The following is an 18,235-nucleotide window of genomic DNA, read 5'->3' as shown; positions in this document are numbered from 1 at the left end:
TCTCAGTGATAGCCCGAATTCTGGCTGCACATGAGGAAATTTGGAGTTATCTTTAGGTGCCCAGTTTGCACTGAGCAGCCACCCTCCAGCATTAACCAAACCCTCTTCCCCAGAGCCTTTCCTGCCCCAGTGACACTTGCTGCTTGGAAATATCTGGTTTTGACATGAAAATATCTTGTGTTGGCAATTCCCCTACTCCAGGGTCTCCCTGTCCTCCTGGGTGAAAATACACTTTAATTTGGGTCTGGATTTCCTCCGCTTTAGATCTTATAATGTCTTTACTTGCTCAAAGGGCTCTCTGTTCCAGCATTTTTTCCCTGGATAGGTCTGAGCAGGTTATAATAAATCTCCTGACTCCTTTCTGATATGGAAAGCTTGTAAGCTTTTAGCCCTGTCCCATCCTTCCTGGCTCCTGTGGTTGCCTTTCTCCTCCCATCCCCGGGGCTCAGCAGGGCCGTCAGCCAAGGCAGAGAGCACCAGTGTCCCTGGCACGTCCAGGCTCAGCCCAGCACTGCTCCTGCAGGTGATCAAGCAGCTGATGAGGAAGGAGTGCACCCTCGAGTTCTCCCGGGACCGCAAGTCCATGTCCGTGTACTGCACTCCCACCGGGCCCAGCAACAACTCCACGGGCAGCAAGATGTTTGTCAAGGTAGGGGCAAAGCACCTGCAGGATCCTCCTCCCCTCTGCACACCCAGCAGGGCTTGGCCCTTGCTGCACGGGGCAGTGATGATGCTCTGCAGTTCCTCTCCCACTCTATCTGCCTGTGGATCCAGGGTCCAGCAGGTGGGCTGGTGGGGTCAGACAGGAGGTGAGTCTTCGCCATATGGATTAGGAAAAAATGGGGATGAGATGATTTAAAGGGAGGAAAAGGTGCTGAGTGTGCTGGTGCTGGGGCAAGGGAGAGCTGCCCCTGTGCAGAATTTGGGCACTTGCCTTTATTAAAGGCTTGGACCCTCCAGATGCCAGTAATGTCCAAAGGATGATGTCCAGTTTTCCACTGTAACCAGAAATAAAGTAGTGTTTCATAGGGCATTTTCTTCCCGAGAGAAGAGATGTGGTGGAATTTCCCCCTGCTGACTCTGAGAAGGTTTGTATGTTGTTGTTCCCACTGGGAGATGATCTGGGTAGGTGAACTCTGCCCTCCAGGTCAGGCTGGGACCCTCTGAAGCCTCTGGATCTGTGGTCCTGGGCAAGCTTTTTAAGAGACGCAATAGAAGGATTGCAAGTTGCATATTAAAGAGCAATGTCAGGGTCTTTTGTTAGGCCAGAAGGGCTGGGGTGAGATGCTGGGGTGCTGAAGGACATGTTTTCCTGAATTGAGAAGGCATCACAAACATCCGCTGAGTATCCCACATTTTTTTCACACAGATTTACAGCCCTCATCCCCTCCAGGCCGGAGCGGGGATCTGTGGGGCGGCAGTATCTGGGGCAGATACGTAGGTTTGGCAGGAGTCAGCTCCTCTCCAGCAGATCCTGCTCTTGGTGACCTGGTGCGGGTGTGCGCTCCGGGGCGCGATCCCGGTGCGCTCGGTCGGAGGCTGCCATCTAGTGCCCCGAGCCGCAGGGCCGGCGTGTGCCCGCTGCACTTTGGGGAGATTTCCTTCTCCTTTGCCCAAACTTGGCGCCTTCCCTCCCTCTGGCACTTCCTGCGGTGCTGGCAAGAGATGCCCATCCTGCAGCTTCAGTGCAGCCCCTGAGCCCTCCGCTCCTCCGCAGGGTGCCCCGGAAAGCGTCATCGAGCGCTGCACCCACGTCCGCGTGGGCCCTGCCAAGGTGCCGCTGACGGCCCCGGTGCGGGACAAGATCTTGGGCAGGATCCGGGACTGGGGCATGGGCATCGACACCCTGCGCTGCCTGGCGCTGGCCACCCACGACTCGCCTGTCCGTAGGGAGACCATGCAGCTGCACGACTCCGCCGCCTTCGTCCACTACGAGGTACGGCACCGGAGCTTCGGCCAGGAGCTTTCTTCCTTATTCCCAAAGTTTCCCCCCACACTCCCAGCTGTCCCAGCAGTATTTTCCCTCTGGTTTCTCTGTGGGCGGTGTAATGGCTCATCTCCTCTGCAAACCTCAGGGTCCAATCTGAAGGATAACAAGCCCCATGTCACTGAGGATGTGTTCCTGTGGGGTAACAGCTGAGAGGGCCTTGGAGACCATTGTGAGGGATGGGGAGGAGGGGAGCAAAGAGAAAAGGTGTGAGGAGGAGCAGAGGGGATGGGAGCATCCTGTTGGATTGGGGCTGTAGAGTGCATCCATGGGGCAGTTGGTAGGAAACCTCCTGAAAGTTTCCTCCCCAGGGAAATCCCTGTGCCCAGGGTGGTGTCACAGCAGGGGGGGAAGTGGATGCATCCCAAGGGGTTAATGTTGGTCTGGGATGTGTTCCTCCCACCCAGAACGACCTGACCTTTGTGGGCTGTGTGGGGATGCTGGACCCTCCCCGCAAGGAGGTCACCTCCTCCATCGAGATGTGCCGCAAGGCCGGCATCCGCGTCATCATGATCACCGGCGACAACAAGGGCACGGCGGTGGCCATCTGCCGCCGGATCAGCATCTTCTCAGAGACTGAGGATGTGTCTGGCAAGGCCTACACGGGCCGGGAGTTTGATGAGCTGTCCCCCGAGGAGCAGCGCCAGGCGTGCCGCGAGGCCCGGTGCTTCGCCCGCGTGGAGCCGGCGCATAAGTCCCGCATCGTTGAGTACCTCCAGTCCTTCAATGAGATCACGGCCATGGTGAGCCCTCAGGCACACCCCACCACCCCCCTGTCCCTTCCTCCCCACCCTGCCCAATCCCTTGCACACTTAACCACAGCTTCGTGCAGACAGGTGACGGCGTCAACGACGCTCCAGCCCTGAAGAAGGCAGAGATTGGCATCGCCATGGGGTCGGGCACGGCCGTTGCCAAGTCAGCTGCTGAGATGGTGCTCTCTGACGACAACTTCTCCACCATCGTGTCGGCCGTCGAGGAGGGCAGAGCCATCTACAACAACATGAAGCAGTTCATCCGCTATCTCATCTCCTCCAATGTCGGGGAGGTCGTTTGGTGAGAGCCTCCCACACCAGGCACCATGCTGCAGGAGCAGCAGTGTGGGGACACATCCCCTGGGACAGGTGACCTGCACACCTGTCCATGTCTCCTGACCCTGGCAGCATGTAGTGCCCAAACTGGTAATCCCAGGCACCATGTCTCATTCCCCAAGCGCAGGGAGATTTTTTTTTTGTAGTTTTCCAATCCTGCCAGTCCACAGGACCTATTCTGTTAAAGTGTTGCCTATTTAAGGCCATGAGAGTGCCTGAGCTGGGTGCAGATGTTTGTGCACAGGCTGTTGTCACCCAGTCACAGCTCTCTGCCTCTCCCTCCCAGTCCTCAGCAACATCAGCACAACCTTGGGATCGCTTGGGCATCCTTTGCCCTTGCATTTCAGCATGGGTGTTTGTGCTGGGAATGGGAACCTTTGTGACTGTGAGGACGTTGGTTGTTGGGTTACAACTGCAAAGCAAATTTTAATTGCAACAGGAACAAATTTTAGCTGCAAAATTCAGTGCTGGGCTTCAGGTTCCTGATCAGGGGCTGTGGTTCATCTTCAGGACTTTGGGTTAATATTCAGTTTGGGGCTTTGGATCCAGGTGCTCTCTCCCCCTTGCATGACACAGAACTTTTCTCTGCCTGCCCAGAGCTTGTCTAATTTCACATCTCTTGTTTTTTCCCTGCAGTATCTTCCTGACAGCCATCCTGGGCTTGCCTGAGGCCCTCATCCCTGTGCAGCTGCTGTGGGTGAACCTGGTGACAGATGGGCTGCCGGCCACCGCGCTGGGCTTCAACCCCCCCGACCTGGACATCATGGACAAGCAGCCCCGCAACCCCAAGGAGCCCCTCATCAGTGGCTGGCTCTTCTTCCGCTACCTGGCTGTGGGAGGTGAGTGCTGTCGGTGCGGGTGGGCAGTTAGGATGTGCCTGGGGTGCTCTGGGGCAGGGGCCCTCTCTGGGTGCTGGGCTAAGGGTGTCTCTCTCGGCTGCAGTGTACGTGGGCCTGGCCACGGTGGGCGCAGCGACCTGGTGGTTCCTGTACGATGCCGAGGGACCGCAGGTCTCCTTCCATCAGCTGGTGAGTCAGGAGGGGAACAGGCTGACAGCTGGAGCAGATGGGTGAGGGCGTGCATTCAGGTGTTGGAGTCCTTCATCCACCTTTCCTCTGCGTTGGTTGTAGCATTCCCCAATTCCAAGGCTCACATTTCCAGCCTTGCTTCAGCTAGCCACCAGCGTGGTAGTGAAAGTTTGATTCAGAGAAGCTGAAAGTACCTCCCATATTGGAAGGGATCTGTTCTCACATTACATTCCTGTAGCTAATGTGAAAACAGCAGGGTGGGGGGGAAGCAGGTGCTATCACATCCCAATGGCATGTGCCATGCAAGATGGATTTCTGATGGAGACACGTGTGTGGTCAAACTCTTTCCTAAATGCACCTGAGAGTCTTAAAGCCACTGTCCAGCCCCTACCCCAACCCCAACCCCAGCAGAAGCTGGGTCACTGTAGGCAATTTACTGGTTGCTCTGAACTGTGGGATATTTAACAGCAACCCAGTTCATCACGTGCCCCCAACCAGTCGACTCTTCCTCCTCTCTCCTGCCTGTCCTGCTGCTCTGCCGTGTATTTACCAGCGGTTTCCTGTGCCGACAGAGGAACTTCATGAGGTGCACTGAGGACAACCCCATCTTTGAAGGAATTGACTGTGAGATCTTCGAGTCGCGATACCCAACGACGATGGCTCTGTCTGTGCTGGTGACAATCGAAATGTGCAATGCTCTGAACAGGTGTGGTGGCCACAGGGCTGCCTTGTTTGCTCTGTGCATGACTGATTTTGTGCAGGGTCTCTTTGAGCGTCTGTGGGTGGGCTGAGGGCTTTGCTTTGGCTCAGCAGAGCCGTTCAGAGCATCCTCGCGGGGGACCGCTGGGTTTTCCATAGAGAAGCTCCTCCAAGGCTGTGTGCTGGGGCTGAGAGCAGGGAAGGAAGGACTGGATCTGCATTCATTAGCGATCTGGTCATTAGTGATCGATCCTAATCCATGCATGGCTGGTTGTGTTGGGCATCCAGATCCAGTTCTCAGCAAAGCCTGAAGATGAACAGCCCCTGGAAAAGCAAGGATATAGCAAGGATATATGAAATTCCCAGCGTGGGCAGATGTGGGGAGGTTTCTGGGCCTGACATTGTCCCCTCCCTTTCACAGTGTCTCTGAGAACCAGTCGCTGCTGCGGATGCCACCGTGGCTCAACATCTGGCTGCTGGGGGCCATCATCATGTCCATGGCTCTGCACTTCCTCATCCTCTATGTCAAGCCCATGCCTGTGAGTGCCCTCTGTCACCTCCCTATGCCTCCTGTGGACAAGGACATCCCTGGAGCAATCTTTGGGTCTGGAAACTTCTGGGATGGTTGTTCCCAGCAGGTGCCCTCAGGACCAGGTCCCATGACTCAACCCAGCATGGAATATAGGAGTCATTCTGCCCCATGAGCCAGAAGTCAGAAGCTCTCCCTATAGGCAATGCAAAGGGATGTAGATAATTTCCAGAAGGTGGTTCAGCCCTTTCTGGAGTTGTCTCCTTCCTTTGCGAGGTTGGGGATGCCTCGGTTGATGCCCAGAGATGCTTAAGATGAAGTGTGTCTCTGTACCTAGGAGGTTACACTGTCCCTTGTCACTTGCTAAGCACCTGTGAGCACCTAAACACACAGTCCTACCTTGTGCCTCACTTTCCCCATTTGCAGGAGAGATGAAGGACATAATTTTTTATTCATCTTGGCCAAGAGCCACCTTGGATCATGACAGACCTTGAAGAAATCCTCCTGTTTGGGCTGTCTGGATCCTCCCTCCTTATACCTGGGATGACCCTCTCTCAACCTTTGCCATACAACAATGGGACCCTTAAACCAACAAAGTATCCCACCTGCTTCCCTGCTGACATGTCCAATCCTTTCTGCCCTGCAGCTCATCTTCCAGGTGACCCCCCTGAGCTGGCCGCAGTGGGTGGTTGTGATGAAGATCTCCCTGCCCGTGATCCTGCTGGATGAAGGACTCAAGTACCTTTCCCGCAACCACCTGGATGGTGAGCATGGTCTGCACCACCCTGGGTTAGGGTGGCTCTGTGGCACTTTGCTTGGGGTTCCTGGTGGCTTTGTGGACCCCTCGCTCACCTCCTCTGCTTGTGTGATGTCTGCACCTGCATGTTCACCCACCTCTGCTGTGCAAAGGGGCTTTTTCTCCTACTCCCTTCCTTCCTGGTGCCATGCCTGGCAGAGCAGTTGGTACTTACATCTGCTTGAACTGCTCCCTTTGGAGCTGGAGCATTAGATAAATCTGCCACAGGTTATTAATTCAACTCTTGAACCTCCAGGAGCTGGATCCCTTTGCTTATAAAGCAAAACAAATCAAACACTGATTTGTAACAGGAACCTTTTCTTTTTTCCTCTCAGATTTCCACCCCTCTCTGTCCATCCTTATTTTGTGTTGGCAACCTCTATGATAAGATCATTTGAGAGCTGAACACCTTATAAACTGGTTCTAATGGGGTTGCCCTTGGCCAGCACCTCTCAGGATGCAGCCCTTGGCACAACCGGAGGAGAAGCAGCTCCTGTGACACTGGGGCAGCAGTTCCCATGTGCTTCTGGGCTCTATGGTGTAAATCACAGCATATCTTTGGGCAGCCTTCCAAAGAGATGATATCATTTTTTGTCTTTCATTTCTTGCAAAAGATGTTGCTCTGGGGGATATCTCGGTGCTGAGTTAAGCCCACGGGTTTTCCTGGCGGTGGCTGCGGGCCCCAGGCTGCCGAGCAGTGCTGTGTCTGCCACAGGGGTGGCCCCTCTCCAGCAAACAGGTTTTATTCATTTTTTGTGGTGTGCTCACCCTGACAGTGATAGCAGGGAGAAGAAGGGCAGGAAAGGCACTGTCCTTGCTCAGGGAAGCTCTGGGGGCAGATGGACAATCTGAGTGTGAGGACTGGATGTCCTTCCACACCATCAGCTTGCTCAAACCACTTTTTCATCCCTCAGGCAACCTGTGTCATAGCAAACCCCTCTTTTTCCCTTCACCCTGTGATAACAACCCAGAAAATCTGTGCAAAGCCACTCTTGCCTTCCTGGGCTGAAGGCAGGTCTGGTGAGCCCCGTCAAGCAGGGATTTGGGCATTGTAACAGCTGCGTTTGGTTTCTTGTGGAGCAGAGCTTTGTGAGTACCTGGAAATATGGGATGGGAAAGTATTGCAGGCAGGAAATGGTCACAAACAGGTCTCCCTCCCCACCAGTGTGTCCTGGTGTGCAGCTGGTGCTCATGTCAGCCTTTCTTCCTGTGTTGAGCTGATGAAGAAACTCAGCAATTGCTCAGAGAAACAGAGGTGCAGGGACTCCTGTTTTTACAGACCAGATAGAAATTGTTTCTAGCCTTTTTTTTATTGAATTGTTGCATCTCTCACTGGACACCCAGGTCTGTTTTATCCCACAATTAAGAGCCTGTAGCAACAATTTTACAGCACGGCACCGGGCTGGGGTGTAGGAGAGCTGGTTAATGTTGCATCCCATGCATGCCCTCGGTCTTCACTTCACCATCTGTGATCTGGGGCTGAGCCTGTCTTTCTCCCACACTTCGTATTTCTCTATAAAATCTCAGCACTGTTGGACAAAGGGCTTTTCTTTGGCTCTGCCTGCACAGCTCCAAGCACAGCGAGGTTTCTGGTAGGCACACAATCCTCTCAAGTGCCATCATACCAGCTCAGAGTGTTTTCTCCTCCCATGCCATGCTCCCAGTGTTTCAGGTCCTCTGAGCTTCCCTCATCCCCACGGTCACGATGCTGCTGGTGCTCACGGGTTGCTCTGTCTCATGGATCCAGGGTTTCCCATGCAGCTCTTCAATCATGGCTGTGTAGCAAAATCACCACTCTTAAATCATCAGACTTGAAAGAAGTAATTGAAACTCTTCATCTTCCTCATTCCTCTGGGCTTTGAAAAGCAAAGGAAAAAACCTCCAAAAGCCACTTTTATATGTGGTCTTGTGATTTTTTTTACCAGGTATTCTCAGGACAGTGGAGCAGGGAGCACCAGTTGAATACCTGCAAGACTCCAGAGCAAGGGTTGGCTTCCTTACGTGTCTCATCCCTGAAGGCCGTGTCCCCGTGCTTCCTGCAGAGTCTTGCTCGTGTGTGGTGGGGACCTGCTTGGAACATGAACGTGGCTTAGACCTAGAACAGAGATACAGTAACAGAGCCGGGGGTCTCTACCCAGACAGCATCTCCTTTCCCACAGTGCTCTCTGTGTTTTGCTTCAAAATAAGGCCTAACAAGTCTGTAAAGTAGCTCTTTGATGGCAGTTTTGGCCAGGGGCCAGGCTACCACTTGGTCTGTGCAAGACAGTGCTTGGGGATGGTCTCCAGCATGGGACCTTCCAAGGGAGGGCCAAGGGTGTTCAGCTGAGGAATGCAAATGTATAGCTGCGAGTTCTGCTGACTCAGGTTTTGCATGGAAAACTTTCTCCTTTGGTGAGATTTAGATAAGTTGTGTTTCCATTATGCTGGATTTTCCTTGTCCTTGAAGTGGCAGAAAGCTGAGACTCTTCAGTTCTCACTGTGGTCTCAGTGCTTTACATTCCTCTCCCATCGCCCTGCTCACGTCCAGCCTTTCATCTCACATGCTTTGCATATCTGACTGCCTTCATTCCTCCCTGGCCCCTCTGAGGTTTCTGCTATCTCAGTTTTGGGAGGTGATGTGATTGTGAGAGCGAGAGAATGTGAACGGCTGAGGTTGGCTTGGTGTGAGCTGCAGATGTTCTGGTCAGGAACATGGAGATGTTCTCAGGGGTCTGTCACACGCTGGCAGGCTCACAAGGGCTCACCACCCTCAGGGATCTCTTGCTGTAGTATCTTTAATATTTTCCGGGCTCTATGAATTCAAGTGTTTGTTCTTTCCGAATCCTGTGGCATGCAGGAGGAAGGTTTCCAGGCATCTGTGCCAAAGCCTTGCAGAAGTCTCTTTTCTGAGTGGTTCTCGAGACGTACCAAATCTAGGGAGGACACTGAGATAACCCCAGTGCTCATGTTCCTCTGTGCACCATCAGCCCACTGCTGAGGCCACCCTGCTCTCCTCCTGCACTGTCCCTGGACCTCCTCATGTTCATCATCTCAAAGCAAGCCCCTTGCAGGTGTCGGAGTTGCTGCTGTGGTTGTTCTCAGCACGTTCAGCAGCAGGCCCTGCCTGGGCGCTGAGCATCACCATTTCTCACCTGTGCTGTGGTAAAGGCAGGGGCAAATCACAAAGCAGGTGTTTTCTGCAACACAACTACACACCTGCCCCGGCAGCAGCAGGGCCACTGAAAATCAGGAGTTTGGATGCACAGGAATTCACTTGGTGTGTTTTGTGGCAGATCAGCTTTTATGCAGCTGTTTCTCCTTGTGCCCAGTGAGGACAGCAGCCCCTGGAGTCATTTTGCAGGGGTTCAAGACGGTGGCCACCCCATCCTGTTCCTGTCCCCACCGGGTCCCTGTTCGCTCTCCCATGGGCAGCACAGTGCCCTGCAGTCTCCTGCCACTGCAGCTGAAGTGGGGGTGAGGTTGCTCCCTTGGGTGAATGTCTCCGCCACTGAGGGAGCTTTGGCCACTTCTCTGCAAAGCTGGCATCAGCTTTAGGGTTCAGCATCCTCCCAGAGGAGAGTGGCTGGCAGAGGTGGCAGTGCACTGACAAGAGCATCATACTCCCTGCCAGGGGTGGAGGGAGCTCTGCATCTGAGACAGCCCAAAATTTGCAGGGACCAAAATCTCCATGTCCCATCACAAAAAACCCTCCAGCATATAGCAAAAAGGAGCTGTTCACCCTCATTTTGCCCCATGTGCCTGCACCTGAGTATGAGGGAACCCCCCCCAAAACTCCCCAGGAGCACAGGAGCTGCTGCAGCTGCCTGTGCTCCCTGCAGAGGAGGCAGGCATCCCTCTCCCTGGCACGGCAGAGCCGGGAGCGAGCGCCTGCGGCCGTGGCCTGCCCTTGTAGGGTAATCTGTGCATGGAGCTACCTTGGCTGGGTGCTGGCAGAGGAATGTGTCCCTATGGGCCAAGTATTCCCTTGAGCTGTGGGATGCTCCGCAGGAGAGTGGTGCTGCACCTTCCAGTGCTGGAATCTCTACAGGGGATTTTACAGCTCTGCTGCCTCGCTTTTTGTTTTTATTTCCCTCTCTCTCCTGTTTTTTCATACGTGTCCATGTGTCCTGCTTTAGAAATGGAAGAGCAGAGGGAAGCTGCCAGTGTTGCTGCCCTGGTATTGCAAAGGGATGGGGGGACAATTCCCCTTTTGGTTTTCTCCTGAGGTCTGGGGTCTCGGCTGCAGCTCAGGATGCCCTGGTGTGATGGGGGAGATGCGCAGTTTTCAGAGCTATGAGGGCTGCAGCGTTTCCTTGGTGAAGGAAGTGATGTGGGCTGGCAGTGGGAGCCTGCATCCCTCCAGCAGCACCTTTTACAGGGACCTGTTGAGGAAAGTCAAAAGCAGTAAGGAAAAACGTCCCCAGAAGCCTCAGCTGTCCTGGGGGGAGCAGACCTTGGAGGAGCTGAGCTCACATTGTTCAGCTGCTGGTTTGCAAGTGCTGAAGGGCTGCGACAGCCCTGGTGTGAGGCAGCATCCAGAGGGAGTGTGACCATCCCATCATCCCTGCAAACAGGTCCTGCATTCCCCCTGCTCCTGTCACCAACGTGAGGGGAGGACAGATGGACACTGGCATGCAGGGACCTGGAACTGGACCTTGGCTGTTTGCAGGGCTCATGGAAACACCTGACTCCCTCCACGCCAGGATTGTGTTACTTAGAGGCCTGAGAGCAACATTTTGAAGAGCATCCACTGTGGTTAAACACTGCAGCTGTGTCCCCTTCCTGCCCCTGCCTGTCACATGCCATGGCATCCTCCTCCCTGTTTGCACAACCATGGAGTGACGTGTTTAGGGGAAGTGCCATGGCTGGCAAATTACCACTGGTATGTCACCTGTTCAGCTGCTGGAGGAGACAGAAGAGATGCTGCTGCAATGGGGAGGAGGTGAATTTTGATTATTGCAATGAGATTTAATACAGTGCAGTTGCCAGCATCCTTGCTTTACACCAAAGCCCGCAGTGTCATCCAGAGGGGTGCTGCCATCACAGCAAACCATTTTATCCCAGGACACAGGAGCTGGGCTCTGCAGCCAGCCCTGGAAAAAAAATTTGGCAGAAGTTGCAGAAAAGCCTTTTCCCTCTCTCTTGCCTGTTATTTATTAATTCCCCTGAAAGCTTGTCGGCACCAGGGTTGGCAGCAGGCACGGAGCCCCGCGGGTAACCCCGGGCAGGACCCCTATTTATCAAGAGCACAGGAACAGCGGTCCCCAGTGAGATGTGTTTGGTGATGTGTGCAGTGATGAAAGATAGAGAAATACAGTCAAAAGATTCACGATAAGGGATTTTTCTAACTCTCCTTAGCAAGTGCTGCTTCTGGGTGGGTTTTTTTTAAGGAAAAAGATCTGTTCTGGGCAGCTGCTGCCTCAGGGGTCAGGGACACTCCTGTCAACTGCTTGAAAATTGGGGATCTAGTTGCTGTAAGTCATGTTCTGGCAGGGATTTTGAGGCTGCTCACATGGAGTTCAAGCTGGATACCATCACTTTCCTACAGGCCATGTGTTGCCTGTTAACCTTCCATGTCCAACCCCATCCATCCGGAGGGAGGGTGAAGGGAGGAGGGCAGCCCTGGGACAGTGGCTGTGATGAATAGGTTGCTCCTTGCTCATTGTTTTGGAGGTATTTATGGGTGTAAGTACATGTGCAGTGTGTGTAAGTGGTGTCAGCCCATGGAGCAGTGCCCGTGTCTCTGGCTGCAGCAGGGCTGGGGCTCTGGGGTGGGTGGGAGGATGCAGTGAGCTTCCTCCTCTCTGAGCCACTGCTTTTCCCTCGGTAATGCCTCATTAGGAGCAGTAAGGAGGGATCCTGCCTACTCGCCTTCCCACAGGGCTCCACCTCATCCCTTTTCCTAACTCTTGCAGAGGCCTTCCTCACCCAGGGACGGGCATCCTCCTCCTCCTCACACAGCCTGAGCTGCCGCAGCTGCAGTCAGGCCAGCTCTGTGCAGACAGGATTCCAGGTTCCTTCTGGGATCAACCCAGGAGCAGGCACTCTTGGTAACAAAAACATGGATCTGGTTTGCTTTTGAACCCTCACCGATACTTTTCCTTCTCTTTTTTGCCCTTCATTTCAGGAGAAGAGGACAAGAAATGAATGACACGAGGGCGACACTCCAAACTAGAGGATCCCTAACTTGTAACTCGGACTGAAGTCTTGCATGCGTGACCACCGCTAAAGCCAGCAGGACATGCATGTGTCCGACTATCAGACAAATGCGGGTGAATCATCAAAAAGAAAAATACTGATTTTGTTTTGTTCTGTAGCTTTCTTTTTCCTGTACATACGAGTGCAATTACTGGACAGCTGGCATAGGCTTTGGGGATGGAGCTGTGTGGATCTGAATCGTTGTCATGTGGTTCCTTAGGATTTGTTGTTGCCAAATTTTAGACCCTCTTTCCAATTTTCACCGTGACTGGGTGAGCTCGGGCAAGGTGGCCTTCATGAGAGATCAAGGCAGGAAGTCGGGATTTGAGGCCACATCCCCCAGTGGGACGGGATGCACAGGGCAGCTTCAGGGGCCAGGAAGGGCTTGGCAGTGAGTGAGGGCAGGGAGAGAGGAGAGGGGGCCACATGTTGGGGTTGCTGAGCCTTGATGATGTCCATAGTGTTGGTGGGTGCATTGCTGCTGCTGTGCTCTGCTCCAGTGGCTGCAGCAGCTGGGAATAGCTTCAGACTGTGTCCAACATTGGCATGGACCTCATGGATGTGTGTTTATGCGTCGAGGTCGGGTGCATGTGGTGGAAGGTGACATTCTCCCTATTTATCACGCTGTCCTGTTTGATCCCTGCGTTTTGGAAAGCCCAGCACCTTCTCAGGCTCATCCAGCACCAAAGCACAATGAAGTCCTGTCTGTTCTTCTCCATCTGGCATCCTTCTAGATCCCATCTGCACTATATAAGCTGCAGTCCTTCTCCTTGTAGGGGCAGCCATGTAAAGAAAAGCAAGGGGATGCCCACCTTGCATTCCTCATGTCCATCACTCCTTCCTAGTCACACTTTCTTTCCTCAGTGAATTTTTAACTATTTCCCTAGCAGGAGTAGAGCTTAAGTGTTCAGGAGCACATCCATGACTTCACGTCCTCTGCTTTGGAGAACATCGCTGACTTGCACAGGGCATCCTTGCCAAGGGATCAGGATGGGAATGAATGTATGCTTGTACATAACGTGGTGTTTCTCCGTGAGTGGTGTTTGTTGTGGCATCCCTTTTTGTAAGGCACCAACTTTATCTTGCCCTTTGGGGATTTTTCCACAGCAGGAGTGAGACAGGCTGCACTGAGAGTTTGTAGATCAGGAGTGGGTTTTGGGATCCATTAAATTTATCTTTCTCCATTGAGCTGTGTCAGCTGAGAAGCTGATAGTGGGTGGTTTCTTCTCCAGCTCTCCAGATCCTCCCTTCTGTTTTCCTCACAGTCCCCTATGATCCATCCTGATGATATTTAGTTAGCCAGAGCCTGTATTTTTCCTTTCTCTTACATTCCAGCAACAGCACTAGAGCCACGGTCTGGGGTAGCATTTGCTCCTTTGCTGTTGGGTTTTCTCTTCTACTTTTTGCCTCTTAAAAGCTTCCAATGTTTTTCTGTATCACCTGGGCAAGAGCATCTCTCCTTCTGTACACTAGGTGCCAAATATCATCCCTCCTTTCTTTTCTCCATCACCAGCATTGAAGATGAGCAGAGCCCCCAGACCAATGGGAATGTACAGAATTGTTATACTACTGAGCTGATTTATTGTACAGAAAACCTTGCATGAAATGTTGTTACTGTATTTAATATATAATGTATTCAAGGAATTTTAATATGGAGCTCTTTAAAAAGATCTTTATAGATACTCTGTGGTTAGAAGATTGTTGCTGATTTTTTAAAATCTTATTATACTTTGTCTTGAAGAAGTTTTATTTTTCAAATGTGTTCTGTCTGAATGATTTAATCAGTTGATCCCCTGGGATAACCAATTCCTCTTCAAAGGTTTTCACTATGGATGAGACCCACCCTGGTGTAGAGGATCAGGACATGACCCAGGTACTGCATAAGCTTTCAAAATAAAGCCTCAGTAAGACTAATGCTGTAGACATTTGATTTGCCCTTCCCCAGAAGGGTGGATTTCACCTTATTTTAGTACAGGTCATAGAATTAAAGAACAGTTTAAGTTGGGAAAGACATCCAAGGTGATTGAGTCCATCTCCATTACTCTGTGCAGAAAAACAGCCAGTGGGAATTTAGTCCAGTTCCAGCTCGGTGTCATCAGAGGAAGCAGCAGCTTCTCTGAGGCTAACAACCAGTTTGGGAGAGGCTGGGCTGGATTCAGAGCATCCCAGCCCTGTTTGGAGGGTCCAGCAGGGCTTTCAGCTGCCCAATGGCATCTCCCTGGGATGTGGTGGCCTTTGTCCCTTGTACTTATAGGAACCTGCTTGGTCCATCCACCACCTGAGTTACACTGTTTTCCCTGGACTTAATGTCTGGTGGTGTATTATTAATTTAACCCAAATACATGTGGTGTGGAGAAGTTTCTTGTGTAAAAGCCCAGGCAGTGTCAGTCTGTTCATGCAGTCGTTGGGTCACAGTTGTGAGTTACCAAATGCTGAGCCATCGTGGGCAGGAAACCAGAGCTATGTCCCAGCTTGTTCTTTCCAGCAGCAGCAAATTGCATTTTATTCCTGTTGTGAGCCTTCAGATCTATCTAGAAAGTAGCCCAGGTAATCTGCACTAGAGCTGCCTGGGGCAGGCATCCCCCTTGCTGGGAGGGACCATTTTGACACGTCTCCATGTCCCCTTCTGAATGGTTGACTGCGTCTCTTGTCTTTCCCCCCATCCTTTAATTACTTGGAGTACAGGTTTTCGCTCCATACTTTTTGATTACAGGGGCTTATACTTCAAACATCTTAATGAAGTAGAAAAACATCCATAGATGTAATTATTTTTTCCTTTATTCTTCAGTGAAGGGTCAGGATAAATCACAGAGTAGTTATTTATTGCATGTGTGCCAGCAGCAGCATGGTGGGGACTTTTACAGGCTGGAACATGTTCTTATGTAAACTTGGAGATCCCAGAGCCAAGACCATCACTTTGGGATAGGCTCTTGTGTCTTACCAAGGCATCTGACTGTGCAATACAAGGGAGAGGGACACTGGGTGGCTGTTTTGCCCAAAAGCTTTATTAAGAAAGTAGCTTAGGGGCAAACCTCTGGGATCCTTGCTTTTCTTGGCAACAGAGGTTAGGAATTATTTCCTTTTTAGTTTTATTTTGATGGTGCTGCTTGGCATATTCTAAGTCTATAAATAAAACTCAGGTCTTTCCAGCAAGACCTTTAGCATTGGTGGGCTGCTGTGACAGATCCTCCACAAGATGCAGGGTGTAGGATGTGCTGGGATGGCAGCATAGGATTATCTATGAGCACTTTATACTCCTTCCTCAGGGGCCAAGCACTGTGCTGGGGTACAGCCAAGGTGGGAGGGGAAGGTCCTGTGTCCCTGGGGCGAGCACCAGGGGGATCAGCTTCGGGCAGCAGCTGTGGCAAGTCTTTTGTACTGTTTTGGGATGTTGTGTCATTGTGGCCAGTTGCTGGATGAGCTCTTCCCCCTGTGGTGTGTGATCCCATGGGGAGGCATGCTGGAAATGGAAAAAGAGCAAAGTACTGCATCCTGTGTTTTATTTGTGTCGTGTGGCCCAGGCCTGCATGAGGTTTGTGTTTGTGTGTTTGGGGCTTTGGCACTGTGAACATTCCGTGTGTGTGTTTCTGGTGATGCTCTGCTCAGCCAAGGCTGGATGGCACCGCCAGGCACTGGAGAGGGCAGTAGGAGGGACAGGCTCTATGGAGGGGCTGGGGGACTTTGTTCCTGTAAGAGCATCAAACCTGGGATTGAATTTGAGTTTCTGCTCATGGTGTGCATGGCAGAAGGAGGAGCAATAGGAAAACTCAGCATTGATTTTTGGTCCTTCTTTTGTACATCAGGTTGATAAAATACTGCTTCCCAGTCAGGGTCCTGCTCCACCAAAACTCATGAAGTAATGATTTGAGCTGTGCAGGCACTCTGGCTGGGAGATGTTCATGAGGTTCAGTGACCTTGGCATTATGTCACTCCTGAAACTCAAACACAGCTGAGGCCCCGCTACCAACTCTTAAGACTTACTGTGATTTTTGGACCATACGTGGCATGGCCATCACTTTGATGACAGAGATTCAGTCCCATCTGGGCTCTTTTTCCTCCCACTTCTGCAGAGGCATTTTCTGTCAGGGGAGACAGCCTGGGACTCAGGTTTTTGGTACTGACCAAGGAGAGGGCTTTACCCCATGCAGATCTTGTGTGGCACAGTTGGGGTTAGGATTTGCAGGGCTGCAGTGGAGACACAGGGTAAACTGTGCTCCCTGGACATGTTCTTGTGGTGCCATTCAGCTTTTGGTGTGAGTGGGGCATTAAATGAGCCAAAATCTGTGTGTGCCTGGAGTGATGGGCACTTGGGACCAAGAGGAGGGCGACCACTGAACTGCCAGCGGGTGCCCTCGGTGGCTTTGGTCTGGAAATATGCTGATTTTTTTATATGAGATGCCTGAACAGCCAAATGTAGAAATCTCTGAGATTGTGCTTCATAGCAAAAGGTAAATTGTTATATCTTGGGGGGTGGGAGGGTGTTATTTGAGGGATAGAACTGAAAAAAATGAGGTTTCCTATTTTATTATATGAGAGATATTTTTCCACTAAATTACCGCTTCCTAAACCGTGTCCTTTGTCTGACTGTAAATAGCCAGGTGTGCCAGGAAGATGTGGGAAGGCTCCTTGTGGTCACATCCATACAATCCACTCTGTTCACACAATATTGGGCTGATTTGTTTTATACTTAGAAAATTACAGAAATAAAAGCAATTTTACTGGATGACTCTGGGGGTTTTTTGGTCTATTTTGTTGTTGGTTTACCTTTTCTTTTTTTTTTTTCTCTTTTCTTGTCCCATTTGTGGCTGATTTGGGGGACATTTGGGAGCCCATGGAGCCATACGGGAGTGTCTGAGGGCATTCTTCAGCCGTAAAAGGAGTTGTGCTCACCAGATCAGGATTTCTTGTGGGTTTTCAGAGGAGCCAAACTAGAAATGGAGCTGAGCTCGTGCCTGGCATGGGATGACAAAGGCAAAATGAGCGGAGTGGCATGATGTGACTATTGGGAATGTTTTCATTCACTCTCAGGGCACAAGAATACAAATAACAGTGCTAATTTTGACTGTATCCAGAATAGTCATCACCTTATCTTCCCCAGCTGGGAGGGGAGGTTTAAATAAGCCCTGAAATAACCTCCGTAAGAAATAATTGTGAAATAAATAATAATTAAATAACTTGGCCTCCTCTGGGAGGATGGCATAGTGCTTGGGGCCATCTCTGCATCACCTGGAGCTCTGCCCATGGTGATGTTTCAAGCAGAAAATCCTGATCTAGCTGCAGGTTGTGTTTTAGAGCAAACCTGTGCTCATGGCAACATCTACCCTTGGTGCTTTTTTGCTGGGATGTGGCGCCATATATTCCTTCCCGATGCTGTGAGCAGGACAAAGGTGGTGCACAAGATAAGCCAAAAACTTTGTAACCCACAGGGGGTTACAAAGAGGGACATAGGATACCCTGGCAAGTGCTGGTTTTGGGAAAGCGCCATTGCTTGGCCTTCTCTTTGCAGGAGCAGACTCATGGCAGAGCAAGAGGAGCACCTCTGCCATGGCTGGAGGGGAACCTCAAGCCAGACTCCCATACCAGAAATGCTGTCTCAGGACACAGTGGTGAAGGCAAAAACACCCCAAATTCCCCACCTGATGTTGTGTCAGTCCCTGGATCCCTGGGGACCATCACCTGGGACTATGCTTGTCTTTGAAGGCATGATTCAGAACACAGGTGTTACCCTACCAAAACAATCCCATTGTCCTTGTGATTGGCTGGTCCATGGCACAGGTCCAGCCCCCACGTTGGATGTGCATCCACATTTCTGGAGGCCACAATGGCCACAGGGCCACTGACACATTTTGGCACCCCCAGCACCTTGGGTTCATGTTGGCTTTGGCATCAGCTAAACTATTGCTGAAGTATTTCCAGGGAGATATGTTGTCA

General features: G+C 51.6%; 1 protein-coding gene across 2 annotated transcripts in view; it reads left to right on the top strand.

Annotated features, from left to right (window-relative positions):
* The window catches only part of ATP2A3 (ATPase sarcoplasmic/endoplasmic reticulum Ca2+ transporting 3), a 52,226-nt gene extending 35,196 nt beyond the window's left edge, over positions 1–17,030 (top strand). Inside the window, exons 12-22 of one of the 2 annotated variants that reach the window (XM_032129795.1) lie at positions 524–649; positions 1,718–1,936; positions 2,395–2,730; positions 2,820–3,040; positions 3,712–3,914; positions 4,018–4,103; positions 4,676–4,809; positions 5,224–5,341; positions 5,978–6,095; positions 8,053–8,114; positions 12,234–17,030. In XM_032129795.1, the coding sequence (XP_031985686.1) occupies positions 524–649; positions 1,718–1,936; positions 2,395–2,730; positions 2,820–3,040; positions 3,712–3,914; positions 4,018–4,103; positions 4,676–4,809; positions 5,224–5,341; positions 5,978–6,095; positions 8,053–8,114; positions 12,234–12,257 (1,647 nt within the window). In that variant the 3' untranslated portion in view covers positions 12,258–17,030. The remainder of the gene's footprint in view (positions 1–523; positions 650–1,717; positions 1,937–2,394; positions 2,731–2,819; positions 3,041–3,711; positions 3,915–4,017; positions 4,104–4,675; positions 4,810–5,223; positions 5,342–5,977; positions 6,096–8,052; positions 8,115–12,233) is intronic. The other variant, XM_032129797.1, reaches the window with a different exon arrangement.
* Positions 17,031–18,235: the final 1,205 nt, after the last annotated feature.

The sequence above is a fragment of the Corvus moneduloides genome, chromosome 20 (genome assembly GCF_009650955.1).
Source record: "Corvus moneduloides isolate bCorMon1 chromosome 20, bCorMon1.pri, whole genome shotgun sequence".
NCBI classification, from domain to species: domain Eukaryota; kingdom Metazoa; phylum Chordata; class Aves; order Passeriformes; family Corvidae; genus Corvus; species Corvus moneduloides.
This window is presented reverse-complemented; position numbering and strand designations above follow the sequence as displayed.